This window comes from Clarias gariepinus, chromosome 6 (genome assembly GCF_024256425.1).
Source record: "Clarias gariepinus isolate MV-2021 ecotype Netherlands chromosome 6, CGAR_prim_01v2, whole genome shotgun sequence".
NCBI lineage: Eukaryota > Metazoa > Chordata > Actinopteri > Siluriformes > Clariidae > Clarias > Clarias gariepinus.
In genome coordinates, this window is record NC_071105.1 from 21846584 (window position 1) to 21861980 (window position 15397).

The 15397-nt window shown below is 37.9% G+C and overlaps 1 protein-coding gene across 1 annotated transcript in view; it reads right to left on the reverse strand.

Annotated features, from left to right (window-relative positions):
• LOC128526845 (neurexophilin-2) overlaps positions 1-13832 on the reverse strand; it is a 76424-nt gene extending 62592 nt beyond the window's left edge. Inside the window, exon 1 of the mRNA XM_053499021.1 lies at positions 13478-13832. Within this exon, the coding sequence (XP_053354996.1) occupies positions 13478-13531 (54 nt within the window). The 5' untranslated portion in view covers positions 13532-13832. The remainder of the gene's footprint in view (positions 1-13477) is intronic.
• Between the last annotated feature and the right edge of the window lie 1565 nt (positions 13833-15397).

Consider the following 15397-nt stretch of genomic DNA (forward strand, 5'->3'; position numbering starts at 1 on the left):
CGACTGCACTCCAGTCAGCAGTTATTGAAGCATGATCGACTTTCAGGTTGTCAGGGAGGCAGGGATGGAGAAAAAAGTCTTAATCCAACATTGAAGAATTCTCTGATAAAGGAATCAAACAGATACGCACATACAGTACACACACAATCGTATGAATTCTGATCTGACTGTGATCATTCAAGTCGCATGAGACCACATACGAAAGTCAATAATCTGAAAAACATCAAATTTTGCATTCAGACAGCCATAAAAAAAAATCTGTTCTGTGATACATTAGAATAAAAAGTTGGATTTGAGCACACTTCTGACTTCTGGTAATGTGAACCATAGACCATTATCTACTGTATAGGCCCACTCACACCCAATATCCTCAAATAACCAGCCATGTGGTGATTCTTTAAAGAAACACATAAGAAAATGGTGCTGTGCTGAATTGAAATGGCTTACCACAGTGTAAGAACACACACACACACACACACACACACACACACACTTGCGCATCTCAAAACATCCTGGCTTAGTCTAAGACAGCAGCCTCTGAGGGCCTGGGAGTCAAGATTCTCCAGCGCAGATGCTAACGGCTAGCATCTGAAAACAGTTGGAGTTTAGAGTGTTAAAAATCTAAAATGGCGACTTCTTACATAAATTTTATGTTAAAATAAGTGATAAATGCATGAGCCGTTCTAAATTTGGAACTTTAACTGTTAAACTTTTACTGATTTTATTTAGTGGCTTTTGGAGAGAAAGTTTTTTATTAATAAAAAAAAAATGTTAATACAAGTTCTTACAAATACTGTCAGTACATGCAGTAATTTTTTAATTTTTTAATTTCTTTTTTTTTGGGGGGGGGAATTAAATACTTTTTTTTTTTAAACAAAAGGTTAGAAGATTAAACATTAATGGTTTGGTTATTATTTACTTGCACAATAATTAAATTATAAATCATCCAACCAGAAAAATTGCTAATAATAATAAAAAATAATTTGAAAATGAATCAATAATAATAATACATTATAGACAGCTCTAGTCACAACCCAATAGCACAATAATCAGGGTAACTGCTAATCCCTATGTGCCATAAACATTTCAATATATGCAACGTTTGTCTTGTACAGTATCTGTGTCTAAAATTTGTCCGTGTCATACCTTTACACTGTTGTTTTGTACTGCATGCGTATAACCTACTGTCTATTTATTAGAGACCAAGTTTTTAACACTAAAACTTTCATTTCTGAATCTAGAATATGATTACAGACGTGGCTATCTAAAGCACTAAACACATATACAGTGGATGGAAGACAGTGTAAATGAGTTACAACCTTAAAATAATCATGAATCAATTAAAAGACAGGATCAAACAGAGTGGATCTAGTAAACACACTGTGCATGCATAAGAAATAAGTTTAAAAGTTTTAGGCCAAGTAGTGTGCAGTATATGGACTTGAATGTGTTTTATATATATATATATATATATATATATATATATATAAACACAGATGCAGAGGCATATAGATGCCTCTGCATCTTTCGGTGTCTTCTCTGGTCCCTGCACAGAGAAACTTGTCTAGTAGACTTGGACCCAGCTGAAGGACTTAGATTGCTCACTGACTTGCCTGCCTCTAAGCAAACTGATTAAGAATAAACCAAGCTGAGAGTGTGTGTATTATTCAATACTGAATGCTGCCATCTCCTATTTAACTAGAGCCACACACACACACGCACACACACACACACACACACACACACACACACACAATGGTGCTCAAGATGACCATGTGTCTTGAAAAGCATCCATATATAGAATGTGGTTGTATTTATTAGTAGGGATGCCCTCATGTGCCTTTTATTGTATCTTTGGGGAAATTCACATTTTTCTGATTTGGGAATAGGTGGCTGTATCGTCCTGATTTTGCAAGAACCCCCGTGAAACTTTAAAACATTAAAACATTTGACTGAGTGCCCTGAGTACAATGGAATAACAATATGCTAGGAAAACAACACACCATTTTTGGGTTATAAGGATGAGTTTAGTGCCTGTGCTGACCCAGTTTACTCCTCTGGTCTGATCAGAAAATCAGTCAAACCTATAATCAGTGCAGTTCTGCAGTAGTATTTTTTACAAGTATTTTTCACAAGTATTTGTACTTAAGTTACTCAATTTTAGTCGATTATTTTATTTAGTACACACATGAAAGTTGACATCTCACAAGTTTCAAGACTTCTCACACAATCCCAGATACAAAACTAGCATCTACGGTTCCTCTGATATAAAGCTCGTTACATTCTCTGTGTCTGTAAGTTCACATGTACTGGGTACAAACACGCTCCCTGAAATCACAGACAGAAATAGGGATAGGTTATTATTATTATTATTATTATTAATATTATTATTTCTTTATCTTTCTTTATTTTTTTATTGGCTTATATCATTAGTCTTTTTTTTGTTGGACAGTGTGACAATGTGTATATTTGTGTTTAATCTATTTATTTCTGTTGTGATTTTTGATTTTGAGCTTTGGCAATTTGAATGTTTTTATTTGTCATGCCAAAAAAAGCACGCTTTGAATCTGGTATGAGAGATGAGATTGCTTTGTTTTAAGTACATATGCATATTTAAAAGTATATCAAGTTGATACACTTTTTAGATGTAACTAATGGTAATAAATATTACAACATATTTTCCCATATAATTTTCTGTTGCCCTTTACCTCACTTTGGATTATTTTAGATTATTATTTTTTTTTTTAAATCACAGTCATCAAGCCCTAATGAATTTTTCCTGGTTCCGATTTTCTCTTTTTTACCCGCTATTACTGCTATTATTATTTATGTAAACACTCAGTGGTTTACACCAGGTCATAAAACCCTGCCTCTTCCCCCTCCTTCTCTTTTCAATAAATTAAATGCATGTCCAAATTAATGCTTTTCAAGCCATGGGGGAAGATATTAAAAAATCATAAAAACAACAAACCTAATCCATGAGTGTGTGCCATTTTTTTGTGCGTTGATATGTGTGTGTGCGAGTTTGTGCAGATCCTCCAAACCTGGGCTTTGCTGAGTTATGGTGTTCGGCATCTCTCGGATTACTCCTTAATATTTTATTGCATGAAAATCCAGAGTTGTATAGCTACTGCTGGTTTGTCACTATTAATCACACTCTACATGTAAGCAAACCAAGGCTGTCCACCCAACTAGAGTACAAAACACACACACACAGAAACAAAATATCTTGACAGTACCTGATGCAAATTAATATATGCAAATTAGAAACACTTAAATGCAATTTTCATAAAACATTCTGTGTATATAACAGTGCAATTGAAACATATACACAAACAGAAATCACTCCTAAAGCCAGTTTTACAATGTGTGATTATTATAAAGACTATTACTTGTCACACTGTGTAAAGATTATATGAATAAACGTTTTGCTAAATCCTCTAATATACTGGGAGCTGAAGTGTGCATGTCAAAATCAAGTTCTGTCCACATCCTCGTAAGTATCAGAATCAGAAAGTTTTATTGCCAAGTACGCTTGCATGTACAAGGAATTTGTTTTAGTGACAGAGCTTCCAGATTAAAACAAATGACAAGACAAAACAGCATGACACAAATAAATAAATAAAACAACAAATGGAGTAGGGTGTGGGAGTCCAGGTTCATACAGAAACCATCATGCATAAACTGATCAGGCTTTCAGTACACTAGAAGGGATGTTTATCTGGACAAAGGCAAATAAGTGAATACTGGAGTTATCTGGCTGAGTTTAAAGGGACAATGAAAAAGACATTCTCTCTGCTGCGAGGGAGCATTCTGCTTCCCACCCAAATCCCACCCCTTTTCATTTGCCTTTTGCCACTGACATGACCGTGTATGACACTAAATTGGCAACCGCTGAACTTTTTATACTGTGGGTCAATCTCATCTCCATCAATTTCAACTTCCATGATCTTAACTTACAACCACTAGTCATTTGCGATTTGAAAAGGTTTTTCTGTCAAGGTCTGCTAGGAAATCAGACAGCACAAAGTTGATACGAGTCTCAGAGCTCCGCCCAAAATTTGTGTGTTAATGTTGCAGCTAAAATTGCCTTCTGAGAAGGCATTTTTTATACGCTAACCTCATACGTTTGTCTCCTCCTCTGACCCATAAATTGTATAAAAAGACGTCACCCATAGGTTTTCTGAAGATGTGTGGAAGCTCAACTATGGCAGTGCCGGGCATCACCATCTTGGCAAGAGCTGAAGGTGGCTATTGTTAAATACTGTAATATGTTAATGTTATTCGCATTTGATTGAAGTCATCATCTACACCCTTAACATCAGCCCTGTGTTAACTCCTGTGTTAACATTTCTTGTGGAAAGTTTACCTAATACAATTCTATTTAGTTGGTTTTAGTTGGTACAATTTACTGTACACTGATAAGTTTCATACAAATTCACCCCATACCAGTGTTAAAAATAAAAATATATAGTCATAATATATATTATAAATAAATATAAAATAGTCATGGATGCCAAAACAGTTTTTTTGTACCAGACTATATGCATGTTTATTTCTGCTGTAAAGTTGGGCATGTTAACATGGTGCTCTATGGGGAATGACTCACTTTTGAAGCTAGCCTCCAGTGGACATTCAAGGAACTGCACATCTTGACAGTTCAGTGTTGCCTTTATTTTTTAGATGCGAAGGTTGCTCCTTGTAGCAAATGCACCATTTTCTATCTAAGTAAACAAGCTGCTGTTGAGTCACACTCACCAGATCACACTAGGGCATGACCATAGCACAAGAGAACCGGGGAAGGGCTTCTCTCCTTATATGAGGTCACAATAGGGGATGGAGCCGTATGGTAACCATAGTGGAAAGGGACAAAAAGGAGTTGTCTCTCCTTTAGGAGAGGATCAATCGGAATTTGAAAAGGTTAGTACACCGTAAAAAGTATATTAAAAATAGAAGAAAGCATTTGATAAAAGAGGATTTAAACTGAAAGGAAAATGAGGGAGATCAAGACCAGAAGGTGGCAGTAAAGCAACCGGCGTAAAACTTGTAGAATGAACAAAAATCTAAATAGGCTTGTTTAATACAAACAGGGAAAATAGGGGACACAAAAACAGAAAAAAGTTTTATTTCTCAAATATTTTTCATACTACTCATATTCTTATTTGTATACAGACATTGTTGAGATATCAAAGTGTCTAAAAATGTCTAAAAAGTAACTGTCATAATGTCCCATCTTTAAATCACTAATAAACATAGCAAGTGTTGTGTCCCTACTGATGTGAACTATTTTTCAGCCTGTGTTTTGAAGTGACACATTTGGACACACATTTCTTGCATACCACTGATGAGTAGAGACACATTAACTAGGACACATGTGCAAACTTAACTAGGGCTAATCACTGGCACTTCAGATCTGTCTGTCTTTACTTCACTGAAAACATTTTAAACAATCCCAAAATTTATTTCTTTTTAAACTTTTTTCATCGTGTTGCATTTTCTCATATCATTGGGTAAATTAACTGTGGATTTAAATAATTTTCTAATCTCCTTGTATTGGTTGCTGACTTTTTTGTTGGGATTTTCCCAAAAAATTGCAACTGTTTTTCTGGCATTCGTTTCAAGACGGAACATATTGGACCAGCACAGAGTCAAGGGGATGTAAATGCTGAGTATCTTGATTAAGCCTATAAGCTCACGCACCTAGGACTCCCCTAGTGTAAACCCCTGGAAGCTTAGAAATGCATTTAATGTGCAGGGCTCCTGAAAGACAAGAGCTTTATATCCACAAGCTAACGAGGCCCAACGAGACTAATCATAAGGAACAGGTGTTATCACTTAATAAAGGGCGTGGTCAGAGCAAAGCTGGGAAAAACTGAAAGTGAAGAGCAGAAAGGTTTTGTAACAGTGTCTATATACGGAGATCGCTGGTTCAAACCCCGGGTGATGCTGTTTTCGTCTCACAGCCGGAGGCACATAGAGAGCTGATTGGCCGAGCTCTCTCAGGGGGGAGGGATGAGAGGTACTTGTGCTCCCACATTAGTCACGGCTCTACAGCCAATCAGGGGCGTCTGTGAGCTCGCGCACACGGAAGGAGCGGCTAGCGCTTTCCTCCGAGTGTGTTACTCTGCCCCTAACGGTGTGTGAGCAAGCAGTTCGAAAAGATGCGGTCGGCTCGCGTCACGTGGTTCGGAGGAAACACGGGATAGCTTTCGTCCTCCCGACTGAGTGGTGGTAGTAGCCTTGATGTGTGTGGGAGCCTTCTAGTGACGGGGAGGAATTGGCCACGACTAGATTAGGGAGAAAATCGGGGAAAAAAGAATTGGACAGGACTAAATTTATTATAAAAAAATTAATAAATAAAAATATAAACAGTGTCTATATAAAACTGCACATGACTCTCTACACAGTGCACTATTGGGGGAGTTTTCCCACACTGTGCCCATGCCATGATTTGATGAAAATAACAATATTGCACCCTAATGCAAACTTTCTGCAACCCCTTTAAGTGCAAAATAAATAAATAAATAAATAAATAAATAAATACACCACATATTATATTAGTTTATATACATGTATAAGTATACAATATCACTTTTCAATTATTATTAATTAGAACTATAGAAATTTTACGTTAGTTCCAAGACATTAATTTATAAGGTTATTTGTTTCTGAATTATTGAGTTCTGGTTTAAATAAATTAAATTTAAGTGGCCTAATAATGAGTCTAATAATGATAAAAACTCAGTAACTCAGTAAAAACTCCAGGGTCCGGGTTCATTTCCCAGTCAGACTTGATTCCTGTCTCTGTGTGCATGAAGTTTGCATGTTCTCCCTGTGCTTGGTGGGTTTCCTCCGGGTACTCCGCTTTCCTCCCACGGTCCAAACTCATGTAGGTTAGGTTGGCTGGCATTCCCAAATTTCCCGTAGTGTGTGAGTGTGTGTATGTGTGTGTGCCCTGCGATTGATTGGCACCCTGTCCAACCCTCCTGGGATAGGCTCCAGGTCCCTGCGACACTGAATACAGGATAAGGCGGTATAGAATATGAGTGAGCGAGAGTGTGATTTGTACCACTACGTATATATAAATCAGTGGCAGTGTGGTTAGCACTGTGGCCTTGCACCTTCAGGGTTAAGGGTTTGATTCCCACCCCGGGTCTGTGTGTTGTGGAGTTTGCTTGATCTCTCTGTGCTTGGTAGGTTTCCTTTAGGTAATCCAGTTTTCTCCCAGAGTCCAAAGACATGCAGATTAGGATGATTGGTGTGTGTGATAATTAGTGTGTGTGTGTGGCGTGTGTTTGTTTATTTTTAAATACTCCAGTCTAACAATCGGTTTTGAAAATCTGATTTTAAAAAGGCATGACATAGGTAATATGGTAATAATTTATGCTAAATTTAAAGGCAAATAACATTTTACAGAAATGTTTTCCATTTATGAATCGAAAGCCGAAACATGCTACTCAGGACTGACCGGAATACGAATGAAAAAAAAAAAAAAAGTCTCAGAACTGTATTATAAAAGGACACTCCCTTTCTATTACATGACGATTCTAAATTTGATTTGATTCCATTAAATGATCTTCATTACACTGAGCACAATACAATAAAAATCACAGGTTTAAGGAGGTGATTCAATTGCCTTCTATTCATCTGACTTCATGACTATATCTCTTCTTTTCTTTAGGTCTTTTTCCTATCCATTACCTGCTCCCTTCTTACCATCTCTCTTCTTCCTCCTGTAGCTGTCACTCCATCTTTGTCTTTGTCCCTCTATCCCCCTCTCTCCCTGTGGCTTTATTATCACATGCAAAACAGCACATGGTGAAGATACACATCTTAGCAGGAGGTGGACTGCTGAGACCTTTTTAGCTCCATATTTCACTGTTTCGCAATGTCTCACACTGGTAACATGGCAGAGACAAAGAGACAGACAGAGAGAGATGGAGAAAGCGAGAAAGAAAAAAGGAATAGAGGGCAGTTTGATGAACCCAAGCACAATACTCCTTTATCATAAGGTCCCTTTATCAGTTCTCCACTGAAGTGTTTCATTTTCCTCCTGCCATTACAGCAGAAATACCTCACTGGTAATTGCTTGGCGATAAATAAGGCCGTTTGTCCCCTTTTCCCCCTCGTCATCAGCCGAGCAGACTCCTTATGGAGCGCTTCTTCACTCTTTCATTCGCTCATTCTCGCATTCGGAGACAGGGTAATCCTTTTCCCACCTCCTGTCCTTTCAGGGTGATATACGCGCGGGCATAGGAGACTCTGAGCGCGTTCGGTGAGAAGAGGGTATGGAGGAGAATAATTTCATATAGGCTCCTTTTTATACATTCTAAGCCGTTAGGGTTCCCTCTTGCTGTGCATGAGGTGTAATTTTGCCACTGTGTGATGAACAGGGACTGAGGAATATTGGGGAGACACGCGCCATCCATTTTGTGACGTGTGTCATAGCTGGTAAGGGGAAAGCAAACTAATTTACATATGAGTGTGCGTACAAAAGCTTCTGGCAATGCGAATGGTATAAAAGGTGTTTTCTAACAAACGGCTAGTAGTAAAACAGAGCTTTTAAACCAAGTACCAAGTACGTTAGTATTATCTGAATTTGCTGATGGTTTAAAAACTACAAAGTAACTCAGATAAATTATTAAATTCTGATGGTGACTTTCTTCGAAAGAGTTACTGTACAGCCATATCAGCAGTTTCATCCAGGCTTCATGTTCTATAATCTCACCACACTCATGACTCACACTCCCTAAACTAAGCAGCAGCTGGCCATGGGCATCCCTGGTAGAAGCCTGGTTTCAAGCCCCTCTCCGTCTCACTCTGTCTTCCGTCTCTCTCTGTCTCTCTCTCTTTTGCTGCCTGGGGAGATCTGGTCTACTTCTACTGAAAGATTAGACACATCTGTTTACCCCTCAAGCCGCTGGGAGGGTTATGTGTAATTGTTGCTACCTGATTGGATGGTTATTGCCGATTAAAGCATTTGATTGGTGCTATTTGTGCTTGAGTGCAGGAGCACGTGTGTATCTGCACAGAGAGAGCAGCTGGAGTTGGAATGCTGCTGGATTTCACTCTCCTTTTTTTGGATCCCTGCACTATTACAGGTACTGGCAGCATCAGTCACAGTAACAGTGAGTATAATAAATATACTCGCTCAAAGCAAAAACCTTGGACCACCTTTACTAGACTGAGAACTATAAATCAATTTGCCTTTTTGTTATTCTATCATTTTTTGGGGGGTGTTTTAAATCGGTAAAAACTAGATAATTCTGCCCCATGGCACGTTTTTATTCATGCTGTCAGTAAAGCAATAACCCCCATAACAAAATCACCTTTATGCACACAAGCTTTTTATTTGTAACACTTACTTCTCTTTCCACTTATTCAAAATGACACAACAAATGTTGGCACACCAGATTATGTTTGTGTCATTACTAACTAAACCCTATAAGAGACATGAAATGGCCACCATCTTACAATCCCCTGCGTGCACTTCTGAATACGGTCTTGTGCAAGATATAATCACATAAAAAATGAAAAACACGTCATTGGTTTTCTAGACAGCTATATGGTCAGCACCTCAATGGCAAAGAAAGAGGAAATGTCTTCTGGGTAAAACGGTTCTCACAAACCCAACAGCGCAAATCTCCAAATACAGAAAATGGACTCTTAGACACAAAGTGGTTTAAATACTGTAAATCTGGGGTTCTTTTATGGCCTGTAAGGTGGTGTATTATAGCACATACAGTACTATCATGAATTTGATCGTAAAAATAGTAACTCTGTAATGACTGTATGCTTCTATAGTCTATCAGCTGGCAATTCATAAATGCAAAACATTCAATAATATTTAAAGCTTACAAAGAAAACCTGATTGATGGAAGAGTAAACACATGAGACGGCTAAACCTGTGATGACAATATTAACAACATTCGGATAATGCATGATAAATGAATGACAAATCTAAATCAACATTACAGTGGTATTGGGCTTGGCTCTTGTCCTAATTTCCCTACTACAATTGGGAGTGGAGATGTATCAATAACAGGATTATATACCTAGACATACACAGTCATGTAATAACTATACAGACGCCTATAGTTTTATGAAAAAAAACCCATCAAAATTACAAACATGTTTGAGCAAGTAAAGTTTATTTATTATATTTTATTAACAATCTGATGCTTCGAGAGCAACAACTTTCCTAGACATATAATGGGAGACTTGTTCTAAACAGATCTACAAAAAGCTCGAAGACATCTTCCATAAGGCCTAACTTGACCAGTTTTTACCTTCATCAATGTTTTACCACTTTCTTTAAAGTACACTGGAATCCTGTTCAAGATAGAAATAAGGATTTAAAGATTTCTATAAATTTAACTCTACATATACTGTATGTCTCATAGTCCCGTAGTATTTGTCAGTCAATCCACAACCTCAAATTAAAAAACAATCCATCCTTTTTAAAATATATATTTTTTACATGCTTAACAATTTTATAATAATTTATATAATTTATGTAATGATACAATAATATTAACGTTAATTAATTAAAGATGCCCTTTCTGTCACAACCCTCCTAGTTCTTGCACTGGCTTGGTTGTACAGTGTACAGGGCTAACGGTCATGGCCAGGGACCCATTAGCGGCGACCCAGCGGTGACAGTGCTCAAACTCCCAGCCCTCCGGTCAGCAATCCCAGACCCTCAACCATCTGAGCCACCGCTGCTCTCTCTCTCTCTCTATATATATATATATATATATATATATATATATATATACATATATATATAGAGAGAGAGCATCTATATATCTGAATATATAGATTAACAAAATTGGGCCTTTCTGGAAACACAGTTGTCTGTAATCTTTTCTAAATATAAAGGCAAAATTACCAGCATCTTTGTCAAGAAGGGAAATACTACAAACTACTCATATAGGCTGGCAAAGTTCCATTTCTGTTAAAATGTCATTCAGTGAGAAAGGTACAGAAAATCACGAACAATATCCTGGTATAAGGCATGATAAAAATCAGACCTTTACTGTTTAATAACCGTTGTGACATTTGTAATAATTATAGCAGGAGTATATCAATATTATTATATTCATACTTACTGCTTCATCACATGTCATTAGTAACTATATTGCAGTCAAAGAAAGATGTCATGCTAGTTTAAGACAACATAATGTCATTGCCAGGTTATTAGAGGCGTTGGCAGATGCAAGCGCGGATCGTTTATTTAGTAAGATAGAGACAAGCGGTGAACTACATGAAAACACTAACCCTGGATGCTTACTGTGAATAGGAGGCAAAATCATGAAGACTATTAGCAAAACTCACAAAGGAAATAAAGTCCTTATACTATATAAAGCATAAATCACCAAGGTGACAAGGATTATTGACAAGTGACATGCTGGGGCTGATGGGTAGTGTAGTTCAGCACTTCTTCTGATCTACAATGAGAGTCATAGCTGATGTCCATTTACATGTAAAAAGCAAAAAAAATTTATTGACCTATTATTAGTATTGTAAAAATACAATAGATATGTTAGTTAATATCAATATAATACACTGACTATAAACTATAAATTATTATAGCTTTTAACTATTTAATTGTTTTTGTTATATATGTGAAATGGTCACTGTGATCAGATGCACCATATTCTGTTATGAAGGAAAGTTCTAAGTATTCCGGACTTTAACCATGTATTAGTATCAGACAAAAACCTAATTTTTCTCTGAAATATTTTAAACACCATGTGTTTGCATTATTTCAACTTTGAGAATAAATCAAATATTATAATACAGACAGCACAGCAGGTGATCATGCACAGATCTTCTCTCTCCTCCCCCTAAAATGAAGTAATAGGAAATTTAATAAGAACACACTTCAGATTTTTAAACTATTAATCCTTGGAAAATTCTTACGTATGTTGAGTGGATTTATTCAACCACGCAACAAGCGCATTTTTTAGGAAGAAGGAATAAGAGCACTAATATGTTGAGACATGACGATTTGGCTCATATTTCTGGAAGATGTCTGGATGGCAGGACAAGGTTGCTACACAAGCCTGCAGATTTACAGGCAGGTCATGATGAAATGATCACACTCACACTGGAAGGTAATAGGATCATCAATAAGATGCGGTATGTGGTGTAAAAACAGCATCTATAAACAGGGTCGGTCTAATATTAAACACGTCTTTCGAAAAATTTCCCGTGAAATCAGCGGCGAAGCCAGAAGGCCAGTGTGCAAGAGAGAATCGTTTTTGTCCTCTAAAGAGTAAATGTTTTAATGTAAGATGATTTTACACCACATTACACATGCGAAAAGACGAGATTTTGGATAATAATAAAAAAAATCTTTCAATGCACGACATCTGCAAATAATCATATAGCTTAAAGTCACTTTTTTAAAGCATAATATGCAACCTAATTTCACAGCATGTTTTTTTGTTCTTAATCATCTTACCATAAACATCCTAAATATTATCATTGCTTGCAAACACACATACACACACACACTCATACAGAAATGTATATATAATTTCTCATTCAGCCCTTAACCTCAAACAATGCTGAGGATAAATAAGCTAGGAAAAATAAATCTATAATAATTCAACTATAATAAATGAGTAATGAATAGTAAATAAATCATGAAGGTCATGTGTGTATTACCAGATATAGGAGAAAGGGGGAAATGAGCAGGAAAGGAGCTTACTGCTCACACACCTGCTTGGGTGTGAAGGTATGAAGGGTATGACCGCCACATGACATGAGGTTATTACACTCTTAAATAAACCTGTTATTACACACCTGTGAACATCTGCTTTTACTCACATTCTTGTAAATGTCAGGGTCAAATGGATGAAATGTCTAGTATTAGAACAAAAACAAAAAGTTAATAATAAAAAACACTTTTTATAAGATGAACACACACACACACACACACACTTCAATGAGTGAACTCTTGTTCTTTGTAAATGACGATCATGGAGATAACCCCAGCTCGGAGCAAGTACATGCTGAACTTCAGAGGGAAATAAAAAAAGACTTGCTAAAGGGTCTGAATGGTGAGACGATAAGGAAATTGCAAGAAAGAAATGACGTGCGCAAAAAAAGAGAGAGGAAAAAGTCAGTGCATATGGAATAAAGACGGGGTTGAGCTCTTATCCCGGTGGGATGCTCTGAAGTGATATCACACATCTCATAGCTTTAATGCTGCACAAAGACTCATCCTATGAAAACAAGATCTGGTTATAAGGAGGAAATGAAAAGAGCACGCGAGGTGCACGAGCACTGGGGTGAAAAGTTGCCCTGACACTCCGGGTGCGTGCTTTATTACTCGTTGATGTTTACAAACCCAAACCCGAGATTCCGGCCACAAAGTGCCTGAGCAACGCCACCGTTTTACCGTGGAGCTTCTCGGTTACTGCTACGACGATTTAACGCCTGGGAAAAAGCAAGTGTGTGACTGTACCTTTCGCAGAATCCACTGGTTCAGGATTAGCAAACTCCAAGCGAGCAGCCTCATCGCACCTTCCTCAGCGCTTAGTCCCGTGGAGTGAACATACACCGGACCGGACACTCTCAACGCACGCGCGCGCACCCAGCCGCACCGAGCGAAGAGGGGGAAAAAAAACAAACAATTAGCTACACGAAGGATATAGGAAAGAGACTGGGATGTTGTTTTTTGTGAGCCAGGACGTGGGACGTAGAGTGAAAGAACCAGGGCGGCTCAGCGTTTGAAGTCCTGAGAACAAGCATGAAGCACATCCATACTTGTAATGACAAGGGGAAAAGTTTGCGCGTGAGAGGCGGCAACTTAGAGGTGATCAGCTCGCGCTCAAACGCCAACAGCCACCTCTCACTGAGTGGTGTTTAAGAAGAAACTCTCTCTCTCTCTCTCTCTCTCTGTCTCTCTATATCCAAGTGCTCCCCTCCTCTCTCTCACTCTGTGTGTGTGTGTGTATGAAGAGGATGTGAATACCACCAACAGGTCGAGTTTAAAACCTCTCTTTGCCCCGCGCGCGAGTGTCAATCCCGCACGCGCGTGTGATTCCTGCGCAGACGCAGTCGCACCAAAAGCTTCCACCTCTCCTACTAATGCAATTAACCACACCGAAATCATGCATATCCCTCCGTACTATTGCATGAAAAAATGAATGGATGATTCATCGCATGATCACTTTTCTCCCTGTAAATAGATATTTAATGTAAAATAATAATGAATACTAAGGACAAATGTTATTTTGTATGAAATAGTTTGCACGCATAATTTCACATATTTCTGACATGATAGTGACAGCGAAGCCCATAAACAACACCGCACATGTGAAAATGCGTCTTACTTATCCATATCAGAACCTGCCATCATCATCATCATCATCATCATCATTAATGCAGCTGATTAAACGTATACCTACACCTAATTTTAATAATAACTCTTACTGGTCTATAACTGTACTATTTGAGTTTTTTTTTTTATTTTGAGTTTTTTTTTTTTAAAGTGTAGTTTTCAACCTCATTAGGACTAGTCAAATGTCTCGACAAGATTAAAATGCAGGTAAGTTATTGCTATCCTTGTGGCAAGATATAACAACATGCACACACACACACACACACACACAGAGAGAGAGAACGCTAACGAGGGTTACCCGAGGCAGGGACACACACCCCGGTGGCTACTGCAGGTCGTTATTAGCACAGATGGACTGGGACCAGTGTGCTCTCATCAGTAAAAAACTTTTTGCGTTTTCACTTCCACAGGGTGCACACACGGCAGCTCTTCATCGCCCCCTTGCGAATGACATGATTACTGTCATTATGTTATTTAAAGCACAAGTACTGTAATTTAACAAATCTCAAGTACTCAAGAGACACTTTTATTTTCAAATACCCTGAATACAAGTGTTTAGATTATATTGCATTATACATTATATGGCACACTGGACCATCACAATCATACTCAAAACCCACAAAATTTATTACTATTATAACAACAACAACCTCCACACTTCTAGGAAGGTTTTCCTCTAGATTTTGGAGCATCTCTGTGGGGATTTGTGGTCCTTGAGCAAAAGAAGCATTAGTGAGGTCAGGCGAGGAGACCTGGAGCACAGTCAGCACTCTAGTTCCTTCCAGTGGTGTTTATTGGGCAATCTGAGTTCTTTTGCTCCATCCTTGGCATGCTGGAACAGTTTTGCAAATTTTATGTCCAGTTAAGGGAGATTGAAATGCAACAGTTTATTACAAACACATTCTAGATATACTGTATATATGTGCTTTACAAGAGTTGGTTTACACATGTTGGTGGGATAGTCAGATGTCCACGGACGTTTGGCCATACAGTGTATAATACTATACAAATGCTTGTTTTCCATAATGAAGACAGCTGGTT